General features: G+C 36.8%; 1 protein-coding gene across 11 annotated transcripts in view; it reads right to left on the bottom strand.

Annotated features, from left to right (window-relative positions):
• WASF3 (WASP family member 3) overlaps nucleotides 1-18,367 on the bottom strand; it is a 120,018-nt gene that overhangs the window by 30,095 nt on the left and 71,556 nt on the right. For 10 of the 11 annotated variants that reach the window (XM_035302400.3, XM_035302402.3, XM_002748937.7 and 7 more), the window contains one exon: nucleotides 17,786-17,928. In XM_035302400.3, the coding sequence (XP_035158291.1) occupies nucleotides 17,786-17,918 (133 nt within the window). In that variant the 5' untranslated portion in view covers nucleotides 17,919-17,928. Of the gene's footprint in view, nucleotides 1-12,635; nucleotides 12,705-17,785; nucleotides 17,929-18,367 lie in introns of all 11 variants that reach the window. The other variant, XM_078375213.1, reaches the window with a different exon arrangement.

Here is an 18,367-nt window from a genome sequence, read left to right as displayed (position 1 = left end):
AGAAGTTCTCAATTTATAAAGGGATATAAAATTTAAAGACTTGCATAATTAATATTTTGCCAGCTGCTGAAAGCTGACAAGTGTCTGAAGAGAAAAAAAAAAATGGAAGGAGCTATATTTTCTGATGAATAAGAATAAAGTGTTATAATTACAGTCTTCAGTTTTGCAAACAGCAAATGATTTGAAAAGCTGAATTCTACTCACTCTTTCAATGACAAGTCCATTAATAGCTAAACTAATTCTGAATTATGAACCACACTGAGGTAAATGCAATTTATTCATTCTTTATTGACAAAGGTTCCACTCCTGGACTTATTAGCACCACATGAACTCGTGTCCAAGTACATCAGGTTGAGATATATGCCTCTGTCAACTAAAGAAAAACCAGGCTTTTGAAGAATTAAAGTTAGCTTTATTTATAAGTCTTACTGAGGAATGTAATCCAGGAGAGGCTTCTCAAGACTTGTTAGACTACTTCAAAGTAGTATTTTAGCCCAGAGTTTATGTACAAGTGATGGTGTCCCTGCCTATGTCTAGCAGGTATATCAATCAAATGTGTTTAGAAGTTTTATTAAATACTTTTGCACCAACCTAATAGCAGTTACAATACAGTAAAATGTGAGGGTATATCTGGTTATAGACGATAAAGGCAAACTCATTAGACATTATCTTCTGTATAGGAAAAGATAAGGGCTAGAATTACTGAATTCACTGTTTTTGGAAAATGCCATTTATTTTCCAAATTTATAGGCAGGAGATGCAGGAACATGCACTCTACCCCATGTATCATCTTTAGAGCATTCTTCCAGAGGGCTGCGCTCAGTCTTTGAGTCAGGGACTTTGTCAAGTTTTGTTGACATGGGATTTTGTGAATTCTGCTGGCAAGTCAAGCCAATGAGCAAAGGGCTTCTTACTTTTGTTACAATGACCACTTCTGGTCATAAATCAACCCTCTGGTTGTATTTACAAGACCAGCAGTGATTGTCTTATGTAGTCGGAAAGGTTCTTCTCTAGAAAGGTCCATGGTCTTTAGTCACAGCTGTCATAGTCATAAGGAATGAGAATTGGGTTTGGCGTGTACACCTATTTATTAGAAAACATGTTTTGGACTGTATTTATTTAATATGATCTCACTTTTTTTCTTGATGTCATCTTTTTCTGTACCTTATGTATTTTAATGGGACTATTATGAGGAACTATAGATAATATATGGTAGTATTTATTTAAAAGAATATAAAAGTGAGTTATACATTGGAGAAAACATAACAAAATTGACATATGGTATCATTTTTATTAACTGTATTTTTTAATCAAAAATTTTTATGAAAATATTAATTTTTATTTGGGTTAGAATAAGACTTTTTTATTTCTTGGTGTTGGGAAGGTTTATTTCTTGAATCACATTTCTTGGGGGGGAAAAATAACTTTGTTATTTCTTGTAGGCTGGCCAGATTGCTAGTAATATGGGGTCAGTCATGACATGAAATTATATGTTATTTTTTGAATAATGATTTATTTTTAGTAACTGGGTGACAATTACTCTGGCCTTAGCCACTGATAAATGGTTTCTAAATTCTGGAGAGTTTAGGTAAAGAGAAAGGTAAATGTTTTAATTTGTTTATGAAACTACACTTTACTCAATTGTTTTAAGACATAAATAGCTTAAACTTTTTTTGACTTCGGAAAACAAAATATAAAGAAAATCACTAATGTTTTGACTTTGTCTCACACCTCTAAATTTCCAAAGCATTAAAAACTATACACGAGTTTTCAACTGTATTTAAAAGTGAAGATTTACTGGAAACACAGTATCCTGTATGAGTCCTTTCTGTGGAACAAAAGAGTAGTCATAACTAGGGCTTTCAAAAATTTTAGCACACACACTAGCACCTAGATCTTGGTTTGTCAAGATTTTGGCTTTTTGTTTTCCCCTAAAAGGAATCAGTCTTTTTGGAAAAATGACTCCAGGGCTGACGGTACAAAAGCACATGAGCCTAGAATGCGTTGCTGTGCTAGAGTCAAGTGCTCAAAGGACTTTACTTCTGAGGACACAGAAGCCTGTCTGAAAGAGCTCCCAGTGGCCACATCTGGAAAAATAAAAGGATCAAAATAAGTCAATGGATTATAAACTACAGAATAAAATAGTCCATACTGACATAAATGAGCAAGTAATTAAACAGGGAAAGAAGTGAAAGCACATGCAGCAGAATGCTAACTAACTAATGCTGAAGAAAATATGGCATGACAAAAAAAAATCACCATTCTGCAACCACCACAGATATTGCTTCCGGTGAGGATCATCGATGGATGAGAAACAGAACATTTATATAGTCTCAAAGTGTCTCCCCACATGATTCTTTTTAATTACATAGGAAAAACAACTTTACAGAAACTTTGGGTAATCCAATGATGAAAGTCAGTATCGCCACTTATGTCTCAAGTAGACATATGAGCTTCCTGATAAAACACACTGGGAAGGACACATCATCACCTAGACGAGTATCTAGAACAAGAACTTTCAAGGCAGAAGACAAGTATGTGCTTGGTGTTTTTGTGAGCAACATCAAGGAGGCCAATGTGGCTAAAAAGCCCAGTGAGTGATGGGGAAAAGAGCATATAAACAGATGCCCTTCCCTTTGTGATATTTCTGTCAATATCCTAAATCTAGTCATAAGACATTAGAAAATCCAGACCAAGGAATGTTCCATAACATAAACGCTGGTTCCCTTCAAAAGTGTCAAGGTCATAAAAGTCACAGAAAGACTGAGGAATTATTTCAGATTAAAGGAGACAACAAAAGAAAGCGTTTTTAATATACATGCATATATGCATATATATGATGGGAAAGTGGAAGAGAAGTCTGAGAAAAAGAAGAAATGTAAAACAAAATCTGGGTGAAAGTTTATGAAAATTCTTTGTACTGTTTTTGATCTTTTTGAAGTCTAAAATCATTTCAAAATGAAAAGTTAAAGAAGAAACTTTATTATAGTATCTGTAATGTCAGTTGCTATTGAATTTCATAAAATAACAACTCATAATGTTGGATTTAAAGTTTTTTTCTCTTTTTTAAACTTACCTTTTCTCCTATGAAAGCAATACATGCTTATTATAAGAAATATAGAAAATACAGGAAAGTAAACAGTAGGAAAAATGGGTCAAAGTCCAATTAACAACTCTAATACCATTCTGGAGTGATTATAAAACTAATACTGCTCATACAGAAAATTTGAAAAATTCAGAAAAATAAAAAGAAACGTCAACCATAATTAACTACAATGAAGTTTTAAAATACTTCTTTACAATATTCTTTCTAAACATTTTAAGAACTAAGAAACAGACACTGTTTAACTTAAGTGATTATTAAGCATATTCATTTTTTCAGCAAATATTCAAGCACCTACTGTGTATCAGGTCTCGTCCTTATTGCTTAAAGGAATACACTTGCGGACACTGCCCCTGTTCTCATGAAGTGTACATTATGGTTGAGGAAAACATACAATAAACAAGCAATGTGTCAGGTGATAATAAGTGCTATGGGGAAAATAAAGCAGTATTTTTTTATATAGAGAATAGAGTGGAAGAAAGTGGGTGGTGGTATTTCAGTGGTCATGAAAGGCCTCTCTGATAAAATGGTATCAGATAAGACTGAAGAAGGGGAAGACGATTATCTAGAACAAGAACTTTCAAGGCAGAAGACAAATACGTGCTTGCTGTTTTTGTGAGCAACATCAAGGAGGCCAATGTGGCTAAAAAGCCCAGTGAGTGATGGGGAAAAGAGCATAAGAGAAGGACAGATAAACAGATGCCCTTCCCTTTGTGTTGGGGCAGGGTTCGGGGGGAGCGACTAGAAATCCAACAGCAGGTGAGAGGCATGGTGACTTGGATTGGAATAGTGACCCCAGGGCAGCTAACAGGCATACAGATTTGCTATACGTTTTGAAGATGACTGGCCTCATTCACTATTGGACTGGATGTCTCTGATATGAGAGAAAGAAGATAATCAAAAGCAATATAAAAGGAGAGCTCCCACTTGCTAAGACAGATGGGGGATGGCTCTGAGAGGAAAGAAATCATAAGTAGTTTTAGATGTGTGGGATTAAAGATAAGAATTAGAAATCCAAGTGAAGATACTGAGTGGGCAGTTGTATGTGAGTTTGAAACTAGGAGACAGGTCAGAACTGAAGACATAAATTTGGACATCAGCAGCATAAAGATGTTATTTTGAGTCATGGGACCTGATGAGGTCACTTAGTGAATGAGAACAGGCAGAGAAGAGCCAAGTGGGGAAGATCATTGAGGAGACATAGAACAGCTTGTGAAGCAGGAAATACACCAGAGTGAGGTAGCAGACCCCAGCGCAGGTGAAGAGCGTTTCTCCAGAGGAGGAAGTTACCTGTGAGTCGCATGCTAGTAACAGATGAAGTAACAAGGCTGAGACTGGCCACTGGATTTAGCAGCACGCGAGTCACTAGGCATGCCAATATGCAGTTTCAAAAGTGTGAGTGTGACAAAATCTCAACAGGAACAACAATGTGGAAAAGAGAGGCCATGAAGATATGAATACATCCTTCAAGGAATCTTGCTGTGAAGGGGAGCAAGAAATGGGATGGCAGGGAGAGGATGATCTGAAATTTACTCAAATTGGGAGATTTCTTTACATATTTCTACTTGATGAGAATGACACAGAAAGAGGGGGAAAAGATAATACAGAGAAGAGAGAAGGTGCATGTAGCCTGGAGTGAGCCTGAAGGTATGGGATCCAGTGCTCAGCTGGAAGAGATGGCTTTAGATAGGAGCACGAACAGCCCAACCATTTAAGGGAGGGTGAGCAGGACACATGGGTGCAGAGCCTATCAGTGTGAAATGTGTTAGAAGGGGGACCTTGACTTCTCCTCTGATTGCTTTTCTTTTACCAGTGAAATAAGTAGCACAGTTATCAGCAGAGTGGGGAGGTGTGAGGTGGAAAGATATGAAATAGGCAACTAAGAGCACAAAAACTAATTAACACAGAGATTACAAGGGGACTGCTGAGCAAGGGCCCACCTGAGGCATCTGAGGCATGGGCTCATGATTTTAAACCTTTCTTCCATTCTAGCATAAGCATTTAAAGCTACAGATTTTTCTCTTTGCACATCTTTAACTAAATCCCACATATACATTGGTATTTTGTGTTCATTACCACATGGTTAAGAATCGTTTCTAATTTCCCTTTTGAATTTTTCTTTGACCCAAGGATTTTTAAATATTGTTTATTTTCCAATATTTGAGAATTACCTAAAAAGATTATAATTATCTCATTATCATCACCTTCTGTATATTAATCTTTTCAAACCTGTTATTTTATGGTCTATCAGATGTCCCATTTTGTTGTATGTTTCATGGGAAATTAAAAGAACATATATTCTACAACTTGAGAGTTTGGTGTACAAAGATGAATTTAGTCAGATTGGTTAGTATGTTGTTCAAACCCTCTATATCCTTACAGATTTTCTGCACACTTATTCTTTCAATTACTGAGGGGTACTTGTTAAAATCTCCAACTATGATTTTGGGTTTGTCTACCTCTCCCCCCAGTTCTATTTTTATTCCATGTACTTTGCAGCCCTCTTATTAGGTACATATACATTTAAAGTTCTGTATTCTTGACTCTTTTATCACCTTTAAAGGTCCTGCCTTAACTGTTTTATAGTTTACTTTATCTGACATTCACAAAACCACACCAGCTTTCTTATACCTTGGGTTTGCAGGGCATGTTTTTTCGTTAATTTTCTTTAAATCAGTGTCTTCATCTTCAAAATCCATGTACTTTAGTCTTACTTTTTTATTTAGCCTGATATTCTCTTCCTTTTAAGAGGAAGTTTAAAATGTTTTTATTTAAATAAATTATTGCTGTGATTAGATTTAAATCTATCGTCTGAGTGTTTTCCGTTTGGCCCTTCTGTTTCTTATTCCTTTCTTGTCTCCTAGGATAATCAAATCATTATTTTAGGATTCCACTTGATCTCTCTCTGTTATTCTTGATGGTTACTAGAAATTATACTATGTACCCTTAACTCATCTCTACTTCCAAATAACAGTATTTCATAAGCCATGTAAAACACAACAGTGTAAGTCTATTTATCACTTTCACACTCAGAGCATTTACTGCCACATATTTTACTGTCACATAGATTTTAAATGCCATAATAAATGTTAAACAGTTACTAGTCTTTTAAGCAGATACAGGCCTCATTATTGATGACCTTTTCTATTTAATCCCATATTTACATTTTCTGGTAATATGGACTCCTTGCAGATCCAGGTTTCCAAATGGTATCATTTCCCTTCAGCATAAGAATTTTTTGTAGCATAGCTTGCTGGAAGACTAATTCTCTCAGACATGGTCTAAATAAAATGTCTTTCATTAAAAAAAAATATTTTCACAAACTATACAATTATAGAATGACAATTTTTTTCCTTTTAGCACTTATCCACTGTTTTCTGGTCTAATGTTTCTGATGACAAGTCGGCTGTCATCCTTAACATTGTTTCCTTCTTTTACATGATGTATATTTTTCCTCTTGCTTCTTTTAAGATTTTCTCTTTATCTTGGTTCCTTTAGGACACTTTTTCAGTTTTTTATTTTATTTTATTTTATTTTTGACAGAGTCTTGCTCTGTTGCCCAAGATGGAGTGCAGTGGCGCAGTCTCAGCTCACTGCAACCTCTGCCTCCCAGGATCAAGCGATTCTCATGCCTCAGCCTCCCAAGTAGCTGGGACTAACAGGCGTGCACTACCACACCAGCCTAATTTTTGCATTTTTAGTAGAGACGGGGTTTCATCATGTTGGCCAGGCTGATCTCAAACTTCTGGCCTTGAGTGATCCACCAGCCTTGGCTTCCTTAGCAATTTTATTATGATGTGGTTTTCTTTATACTTTCTGGAATTTGCTGAGCTTCTTATATCTTGTTAGTTGATATCTATCATCAATATTCAAAACTTATCTTCCATTATTTCTGCTATTCCTTCCCTTTTTCTCCTCTTGTTCTGGGACTCCAATTACATATGTGTCAGACCATTTGATGTGGTCCTATATTTTGAATGCTCTAAAATTTTGTTGTTGCTTTCTTTCTAAATTCATTTTCTCTTGTGAATCAGTTTAGAAAATTTCTATTAACTTATCTCCAAGTTCACTAATCACTTCTGCTGTGTCCTGTCTGCTAATTCTTTCTTTCTGATACTGCATTTTTCAGTTTTAGCAATAAAAAAAAAGATGTCCATTTTTCTGCTGAAATTGCTTTTTTTCTTGAAAACAAGTCTCGCTCTGTCACCCAGGCTGGAGTGCAGTGGCATGATTTCAGCTCATGCAACCTCCGTCTCCTGGGTTCAAGTGATTCTCCTTCCCTCAGCCTCCTGAGTAGCTAGGATTACAGGCACACACCACCACGCCCAGCTAATTTTTTGTATTTTTAGTAAAGATGAGGTTTCACCACGTTGGTCAGGCTGGTCAAACTCCTGACCTTGTGATCCGCCTGCCCTAGCCTCCCAAAGTGCTAACATTACAGGTATGAGCCACCGTGCTCGGCCTGAAATTGCTATTTCCTAACATGTTGTTCACCCTTTGCACTATATTCAATACATTTTTCTTGATTCTTAGAATTTCTATCTCTCTGACTACATTACCTACCTGTCCCTGCATGTTGTCTACTTTTCCATTAGAGCCCTCAGAATATTAATCACAGTTCTTTTAAACTCCTAGTCTACCACATCTGAATCTGGTTCTGACACTAGCTCTACTCCTTCAAACTGTGTTTTTTTGCCTTTTAATATGCTTTGTAATTTTCTGATGAAAACCAAACATGACACACAAGGTAAAAGGAACCTTGCCTTTAGTGCTGTCTTGGTAAAGTGTCTGGGGGTGAAAGAGGAGTGTTCTACAGTCCTGTGGCTGGGTTCTCAGCCTTCTAGTGAGCCTGGGGTCTTGGGTCTCACTCCTGCTTCCCCTCGGGTTAGGCAGGAAGACCAGAGTTGACTGGAGTTGGGTATTTCCCTCCAACCGGATCTGTTAAGCTCTGGTAAAATCTCAGTCTGTTGGGCTCAGTTGAAATAATTTATTTTGAGGGCAGCCATGTTAAAGAGTCGATGTTTTGGGCTTATTTTAAAGTCCATTCCCCTCTCCTGAATGAACGAACAAGATTTTTCTCTAATCTTCACTGTAAAAACCTGGTAAGGTTGCTGGCAGTAAAATGCACAGGTGTGGAAGCCCCTCTGGAGCTTTTTAAAATTGTATTTGGGCTCTGGGGTACATGTGCATGTCCTGCATCCTGCAGGACTGTTGCATAGGTACATACATGCTATGGTGGTTTGCTGTCTCCATCCCCCCGACCCCAACCCGTCACCTACATCAGGCATTTCTCCTGGTGTTATCCCTCCCCATCCTCCACGTCAGCCCCCGTTGTCCTTCCCCTCCCCTCCCTTCCCCCTCAACCTAACCCTGTGAGTGTTGTTCCCTTCCCTGTGCCCAAGTGTTCTCATTGTTCATCACCCACCTATGAGTGAAAACATGCGGTGTTTGGTTTTCTGTTCTGTGTCAGTTTGCCGAGAATGATGGTTTCTAGGTTCATCCATGTCTCTGCAAAGGACACAAACTCATCACTTCTTATGGCTGCATAGTATTCCATGGTGTATACTGCCACATTTTTTTTGTCCAGTCTATCATCGATGGGCATTTGGGTTGATTCCAGGTCTTTGCTACCATAAACAGCACAGCAGTGAACATATACGTGCATACGTTTTTATGACAGAACAATTTATAATCCTTTGGGTATATACCCAGTACTGGGATTACTGGGTCAAATGGAATTTCTATTTCTAGGTCCTTGAGGAATCGCCACACTGTCTTCCATAATGTTTGAACTAATTTACACTCCCACCAACAGTGTAAAAGTGCTCCTTTTTCTCCACATCCTCTCCAACATCTGTCTCCAGATTTCTTAATGACTGCCATTCTAACTGGTGTGAGATGATATCTCAATGTGGTTTTGATTTGCATTTCTCTAATGACCAATGATGATGAGCATTTTTTCATGTTTGTTGACTGCATATTTGTCTTTGGAAAAGTGTCTGTTCAATATCCTTTGCCCACTTTTGAATGGGTTTGTTTGTTTTGTTCTTGTAAATCTGCTTTAGTTCTTTGTAGATTCTGGATATTAGCCCTTTGTCTGATGGGTGGATTGCAAAAATTTTTTCCCATTCTGTTGGTTGCTGGTTTACTCTAAGGATTGTTTCTTTTGCTGTGCAGAAGCTCTTAGGTTTAATTAGGTCTCATTTGCCTATTTTGGCTTTTGTTGCCATTGCTTTTGCTGTTTTAGGCATGAAGTCCTTGCCTATGCCTATGTCCTAAATGGTTTTGCCTAGGTTTTCTTCTAGGGTTTTTATGGTGTTAGGTCTTATGTTTAAGTCTTTAATCCATCAGTAGTTAATTTTAGTGTAAGGTGTCAGGAAGAGATCCAGTTTCTGCTTTCTACACATGGCTAGCCAGTTTTCCCAACACCATTTATTAAACAGGGAATCCTTTCCCCATTGCTTGTTTTTGTCCAGTTTGTCAAAGATCGGATGGTTGTAGATGTGTGGTGTTGCTTCCAAGGCCTCTGTTCTGTTCCATTGGTCTTTATCTTTGTTTTGGTACCAGTACCATGCTGTTTTGATTACTGTAACCTTGTAGTATAGTTTGAAGTCAGGTAGAGTGATGCCTCCAAGCTTTGTTCTTTTTGCTTAGGATTGTCTTGGCTAGCGAGCTCTCTTTTGGTTCCATATGAAGTTTAAAGTGGTTTTTTCCAGTTCTGTGAAGGTCAATGGTAGCTTGATGGGGATGGCATTGAATCTATAAATTACTTTGGGCAGTATGGCCATTTTCACAATATTTATTCTTCCTAACCATGAGCATGGAATGTTTTTCCATCTGTTTGTGTCCTCTCTCATTTCCTTGACCAGCGGTTTGTAATTCTCCTTGAAGAGATCTTTTACTTCCTTTGTTCGTTGTATTCCTAGGTATTTTATTCTCTTTGTAGCAATTGTAAATGAGAGTTCACTTGTGATTTGGCTCTCTGTCTGTTATTGGTGTATAGGAATGCTTGTGATTTCTGCACATTGATTTTGTATCTTGAGACTTTGCGAAAGTTGCTTATCAGCTTCAGGAGGTTTGGGGCTGAGATGATGGGGTCTTCTAAATATACGATCATGTCATCTGCAAATAGGGACAATTTGACTTCTTCTTTTCCTAACTTTATTTATTTATTTATTTTTCTTGCCCTTTATTTATTTTTCTTGCCTAATTGCTCTGGCTAGAACTTCCAATACTATATTGAATAGCAGTGGTGGGAGAGGACAACCTTATCTAGTGCCAGTTTTTAAAGGGAATGCTTCTAGTTTTTGCCCATTCACTGTGATATTAGCTGTGGGTTTATCATAAATAACTTTTATTATTTTGAGATACATTCCATCAATACCTAGAACATTGAGAGTTTTTAGCATAAAGGGCTGTTGAATTTTGTCAAAGGCCTTCTCTGCATCTGTTGAGATAATCATGTGGTTTTTGTCTTTGGTTCTGTTTATGTGGTGAATTACATTTACAGACTTGCGTATGTTGAACCAGCCTTGCATCCCCAGGATGAAACTACTTGATTGTGGTGGATAAGCTTTTTGATGTGCTGTTAGATTTGGATTCAGTTTGCCAGTATTTTATTGAAGATTTTTGCATCAATGTTCATCATGGATATTGGCCCATAGTTTTCTTTTTTAGCTTTTAAACCTCAAACTGAGCCTCCAGCAATTCAGCAAGTTTTTGCAACCCTGAAATGGTTCCCACAAGGCTTTCTGTTCACAGGCTTCTGTCTTTCCAAATTTGGGGGCATCAGTTTGTCCTGTAACTTCAGTTCTTTAATGGATCTTTCAAAAGGCTGGTTTTCAGATTATTAAGCTTTCTCTTACTGTGTTGACAGGACTGACTTCCAAGCTCTTTAAAAGCCAGACCAGAAACTGGACACCCCTTCAATATATTTTTCGTAACTACTCTAAAGTACTTAGCAGTTATTTCCAAAGTTGGGGTCATCTGTAGGTCTTGCTTCTACTGACTAACTTCTGTTTCTCTTGATTACAGGTCACATCTTTTCCTTTTCCACCTGTCTCCTATTTATATTTTTATTCATTTTTGGCAGACAATGTGTGTAAAAGAATAAGAGATTAAAGCAGAGAACATTTACTCCCATAAAAGTGCATCTTTTAAGGAAAACTACTACTTTAGGCTGCTGATAATCACAATCATGTACCTGATATGAGATATAATTATATGAAACACAAACAAGAGAAACAATAAAAACCAGATAAATTTAGTGATAGCCAGAACCAAAAACTCAGATTTGGCTGACTCTCTAACTTGTGCTCTTAAGAATTATGATGCATTAAATCTTGCTATATTACAATCCATATGGAGGAAGGAGAAATAAAAAACAACCTAACTAATAACTACTTCTACAATACCCTTAAGAAAGTATTCCTGACATTCCAGGTCAAATGATGAGTCAGGAGAGACTGTGAATCCCCTATAATCCTGCCGTCTGGGGATTAATAAGAGTGGGAGGGCTCTTATACTTGCCTTCAATTCTCCTGCTGACAGAACTTCTATCTTCTAGTTTCCTAAGTATACATTACTGTTTACCTACCTGCACTGGCTTTCTATCTTTGTTTATGAGAGATGCAAAAACTAAGTTTGCGGCATTAAAAATTTTTTAATTCTTGTGTTCCTTTCAGTCAACTTCTGTCCAGATACCTCAATATATTTTATCTTAACTTACCCACAACCCTAGCCTTAAACTGTATACAAATGTATTTATAATCTATTTCCTTCAATAAACTATGTGTTATCCTCCTCTTCTTCCCAAAAAATCTTGTTTGGCTAAAAACATCCAAGAAATTTTTTCAGTGCATGCCTCTAAAATGCTTAAATCTCTATCCTGAGTAGAACTGCATGTATGTCAATTAACACATCTCCAAATTTCAGATCCAATTATAAAAAGCAAATGGATTAGAAGAATATATTTGGTTTACTGGGAAATACAACGTGTACCTTAAGGATTATTAATAAAAACAATCACTTAAAAATCTTTTAGAAGAAAACAGACTTTCTTTCTCATTTGTATTACTCCACACATGAAAATTAAATTAAAATAGATTGTATAATGATCTGTAAAGAGAGAAGTATATTTAGAATTAACGGAGTTAGAGAATTTTAGGCCATTTGTGACAATATGAGAAATCTTTAAAAAACAAAAAGAACTAGAGATGTATGTAATGATTTTGAATAAGAATTTATAATAGTGTTTCCCTGCAAAGAAACATGTCCAACATTAGTAAAATAGTTCGATCATTATGGTATATCAATATAATAATCTCCAGCTATTTTAAAATGTGTCTTATAAGAATCAATACAGATGTTTATTACACAGTGAGAGCTATAAAACCATAAGTACAATGAGATCTCATTTTTATAAAGATATGTTCAAAGGATTATAAATAATTTTTTCTGATTAATGAAATTTTGTAAAGTTGACTCTTTTCTGTGTTTCTGTGCTAAATTTTCTATATTATCTTAATATTACCATCAATGCAGCCAAACTTTCTTTTTCAGCAGGGCTCACTGAAGTTCTAACTCCTTTCTTTGTGACATCCTGAGAAGAATTTTAGGAGGGAGGAGGGAAAAACAGCTATTATCACAAAAACAAAGAAAAAAAAAAGTAGCAAAACCAAACCTACGAGTATTAAATACAAGTATTTTCATCCTTGGCACAAATGTCATCATTTTTAAGCTAATTATATTGAAATTATATCATAATATCAGTAGGAATTTGATTACAAGATACTTTGATTTTAAATGAGCAACTAGCTGACAGGAACAAGGGCATTTAGATTATTAATCAAGGGAAATGATGAAAAAGCACTCCTGATTTAATGTTAATTGCTACATTAAACTGTCATTATTTGAAGAAAAAAATATCTAAATTCTCTAGCTGGAAAACCAAGTAATACACTTAAAACTGTTTCGGCAAGTGCTTTCCTCCCCCAGCCACTCTGATTACTTAAACTGTACTCTATCTGAAGTAACAAAGGAAAAAAATCTGAAAATTAAGAAAGACTTAAAAAAAATGTATTGACCAAACCTTTGAATGCAGTGATCTTTTTAAACTATATGGTCATTCACGTTACAAGTTTCCTCTTTTTCATTTCTACGACTGTTGCTAAATTCAGTATGGTCTCACTGGAATCAATTCCCTACAAAGCCTGTTAAAAATTTAACACTGACAAAATTTCTGGCCCTTGAAGTCAAGTGTCTGATCTGGATGGAGTAGGAGCATGTCCAGAGCTTAAAACTCACAGATTTCCCAAAAGTTATTTAAAGTTGTAGGGCCTTCAGAATTCCACTTGTTATCTAAGAGCAGCTTCTTTTCTTGCTTTATGCAAAGTAATTTAAATCCTCATGACCCTGAACCGTCCCCATAAATGTGACAAGAATCAGAATGATCAGGTAACTCTCTTTTTACTTAGAAAAGACCAAAGAAACTCCCTCTGGAGTCCTGGTCTTTTTTTCTTTCCCTAGAACAATTAGTTGCCCTGGGTTTTCACAGAAGGTCTCCCAGGGCAAGTCCCCGCTGCTCAGGCAGGGATGACCAGGGTAGGCTCAAGGCAAATTCCTAAGTTGTGCTGGTGTTTCCCCTAAGATACATGTGTAGCGAAAGTCTAGTACCCCTCTGTATCACTTATAGGAGGCAGATAATTATACATCATGTATCCCAATCTGTATCTGAAAACAATTTTCTGCTATGGAGAGTGGAGGTAAGGGTGGGAGGTGATGACATAGGTGTGAGGGGTGAGCAGGGAAGTGGGGAGGATTAAGATGATCCATTCTCATCTGGACCCACTGAATAATGGTCAGGTAGGTACCCAGAGGAATTTTAAAAAGGATTATGATTTGACTTTACCATAGGAATGAATGTTCTGTAAAAGAAGACTTTTAATATTATAGGTTTATACGTCCTAAATATATAAATACCTGATTTATATACCTGATTAAATCAGGTATATAAATACCTGATTACAAAATTTAAAAACAACATAAAAAAATTCCTTTAAATTTTCTTATTCTTCCTAACAACTTTAGCTCATATACATTTGCATATAACTTTCCTCATCCCCTGTAATATATTAATATCCAATGGGAAACCATGAACAACTAAAGATTCATGCAAAACATTAATGCCATTTACTATGTGCTAGTGTTGTCTTGTAGCAGGTTGTAATAACTGCATATCTGTTTCCTATTTTATAATCATGTTGACAGGACTTATCAATTACTTCAAAAATTATAAATGTGGTTAACTTCTAAGTAGAAGCCAATTTAAAGTTATTTGCTGTCTGCTGTACTTAGAGGGGTGCTGAATGAATAAACACTAATAAACTACAGATAATCTATTTTGATATTCTATCACCAATTGGTAACTCAGTGTCATAGGTAATATGAGCATATGTAATCTGAGAAGACCATAGAGTACGTGGCTTATAAACAACAGAAATTTATTTCTCACAGTTCCAGAGGCTGGGAAGTCTAAAGTCAAGGTGCAGAACAGATTTGATGTCTAGTGAAGGTTGCTCTCTCTTCTTCAAGACAGTGCCTCATTGCTATGGCATCACTAGGCAGAGGGGCAAGGTATCTCTCTCAGTCCTTTTCAATAAGGGCACTAATCCTATTCATGAGGACTCCACCTCATAACCTCCTACTTCCCCAAAATCCTAACTCTAAGACCATCACAATGGGGATTAGGATTTCAATGTGGAATTGCTGGTAGACACAAACACTCAGTTCATTGTACTCAGTTATCGTCGTTTTCTAAAATTATATCTTTGGCAGTACATAACACTGTACTCCTCTTTCTGTAAGGCTCTTTGGGTTGTAAGCCCCAGGCGCAGTCAAGGAACCTAAAGTGAGGAAGGGTCACTGCAAGGACACCCAGGCCCTGCACTGCAAATAGGACAGGAAAGCCATCCTGGGCAGGTCTAGAAGCAGCTGCTGCCTCCAATTTGTGGGCCTCGTGGTCTCCTGCTTCTCTTTCTACATTCTTCTTTCGCCTTTCCTCACCATCTGGCTTCCTTCTGCTTCTTCCTGGGTTCTGCCCCCTCCCACAACTTTGCCTAACAGGTGGTCATTATGGCTTCTTCAATCCCAGATGACATTTTAGCAGTAGGTCCTTTAGGAGACCAGCAAATTCACTAAGAAGTTCAAACTTCCTGAAAGGATCTGACCGACCCAGCTCATCTTTTCAATCCAGACACATGGGTAGCTAATTTTGTGGGTCATCTCTGGTGCTTACTGGAAACACAACCTCTGGGGTGATTCCTAACATCCTGTTTTGTTTTGAGACGGGGTCTCGCTCTGTTGCCAGGCTGGAGGGCAGTGCCGTAATCTTGGCTCACTACAACCTCCGCCTCCCGGGTTCAAGCAATTCTTTTGCCTTAGCCTCCCGAGTAGCTGGGATTACAGACATGTGCCACCATGCCCAGCTAATTTTTGTTATTTTAGTAAAGATGGTGTTTCACCATGTTGGCCAGGATGGTCTCAATCTCCTGATCTCGTGATCTGCCTACCTCGGCCTTCCCCTAGCATCCTGTTTTAAAGCTCCCCAACCGATTCTGATAGAGAAGCCAGGTTGAAATGCACTGCAGTAGCCTAACTAAGGACTGACTATCCACGAGGCAGGTTCCCATTTCTGGTCCAATCATTAGGATATGGTGGATAGTGTGGTGCAAAACACAACCAAAGGTCGAGTGGCTTCCTATTGCTGCTGTATCAAATTACCACAAACCTAAAAGCTTAAAATAACACAAATTATTATCCTGTAGTTCTGGATATCAGAAGTCAGAAATGATTTTCACTGAACTAAATCTAAGATAGTGGCAGATCTGTATTCTTTCTGGGGACTTTAGGAGAGAATCAATTTCCTTGCCTTCTCCAGCTTCTCAACTCCGCCTGCATTCCTTGGCTTATGCCCCTTCTTTCATCTTCAAAGCCAGAAATGGCAGTTGGGTCTTTCCCACATCACATCACCCTGGCACTGATTATTCTACCTCCCTCCTTCCCCAACCAGATAATACTGAACCCAACCAGATAAACCAGGATAATGTCCCTCTCTTAAAGTCAGCTGACTAGCAACCTTAATTCCCTCTTGCATGTAACATAACACATCCACAGATTCCAAGAATAAGGACATGGGCATATGTGGAGAGGCTATTACTATTCTATTTACCACAAGGGCCATGTAGAACAAGGCATACCGTGTGGGCAGATTCACTTACAGGAGACTATGGCCAAGCAAACACCATAAACACAACTAATACAACACTCTGCTGAATATTACAACATGAGATACAGATTGATTATTAAAACTCTGACAGTTTATGTTGGCTTTCATCATTTATACTTTGTGCCAACAGACATTACAGTCATAAAAACAAGAGACTAAAAGCATTCCTACAAAAATAAATACAAACAGAAACATTTTTACCCTTCAATAATTTACAAGGAGTCTTCATGTAATTACATGAATTTGTTATTTTATCAATAACCACTACCAAAAATCAATTGTAATTATTTAGATGCCAGAAAAAATTTATTTTAAAAAACATTTTATATTATTTCCAGTTACTTTTGCCTTAGCTAATGATTATAAATATTATTTTAAAATATATCAGTAACAATACAGTATAACTCTATTAAAGAAACCAATACTTATCTGCAGTGTTTCTTCAAAATAAATAAAAGTAGTTAAAAAAATTTGTCCTATGCTTGAGGCTACCAATATAAGACATTTCATGGAAGATTTCCTAGTTATTAACAGAGTTTCTGAAAAATTTAACTGTGAAAATCTGTCACCAAAAATGCCACACAAATCATCTAAACTGAAAAGGAGTAGGATGAAGTGAGAAAACAAGATCATGAAATAAATGTAAAAGTTAAGGGGAAAATGGTGCAACTTCAAACAGCTTTGAAGGAAAAAGCATTTTCATGCATATTTGAGTCTTATAAAATGAAACAGTCTTTGGCTATTTAATATAATATTCAAAATTAGAACAAGAAGAAGTCTTTTCTTCCTATGCTTGTATTTGCCATATATCTATGCATGCAAATATATACATGGTACCATATACATACAATAATCAGGTGATCTGTTCACCCCAATTTGGAAGTTAGTATCTGTTAACTTTCAGTAGGCTAAAATCAGCAAATATATTGTTTGGCTTTATACTATGGTTCATTTGGGATGTTATTCAACAAATATTTATTGAGTATGTACTATCTGCCAGGCATATCACAGGTGTTAACTAGTTTTCAATCTATTACACTTAAAAAACAAAACAATTGTTTCTATTCAAATTTAACAAAATAAATCACTAAAGTTAAAAAAAACTACCAATTATCTTCATTTTCAAAAGCTTTTAAAAGTTAACACTGTTTTAAATCTGCACATTTGATCTTATCTAATAATTTGTGAGTTGTTAACAGCATCACATCTTCATTGCCTAAAGTTAGCATCACAAGCCCAGTATGGGTGCCGTGGTCAATTTTACACTGGGAAATACAGAAGGAGAAAGAATCTTTTTCTTAAAGTTGCATTCTTTTCTTTGAATAATCACTTAACTATTAAAATCAATTCGCTAACAAAAAGTTAATGTCATTGGAAATCAGGAAAAGATGACTTACTTAGACTGCTCAGCTGGCGTATGATGGCGGCAAGAGTACTATTGGTCACACATTCAAGTTCACTGGTAATCCCTTCAGGCAGAGCTCCCCGGCACAAGTGCCGGGGCTCAATGTTCCTCTTCACTAAAGGCATGACTCACAATCTGCAAATTAAAAAGACATTCTTTATAAGCTCATATTCACATTTTAACAAATCTGGAATTTTAATTTCCCTGAAAATTGACTTTTCCAGGAATTTTCATTATCCTAAAATTTCTATGTGACAGAATCAGCTAAAATGCAACATATAGTGAATTACTTTAGTGAGTTTTACAGATCCCAAAGGTATAGGTATAGTATAATCTTACTTTTATAGAAAAACAATATATGCCATATTTCCAGTTAAGCATGACAGATCAAATACATGCATTTTTACCGACTTCCCTCTTCAATGAGATGAGAAGAGAGAGAAAAGGCAAAAGGCCACATGTACCAAGAGCAAGAGGGGACACAAAAGCCACAAAGCTGTGGACCACTTACCCAGATCAGGAGACAGGAAAGGCCATCACTATGACATTAGCCCGGCTGTCCCACAGAACTGAT

Source organism: Callithrix jacchus, chromosome 5 (genome assembly GCF_049354715.1).
Source record: "Callithrix jacchus isolate 240 chromosome 5, calJac240_pri, whole genome shotgun sequence".
In the NCBI taxonomy this organism is placed as follows: Eukaryota; Metazoa; Chordata; class Mammalia; order Primates; family Cebidae; genus Callithrix; species Callithrix jacchus.
This window is presented reverse-complemented; position numbering and strand designations above follow the sequence as displayed.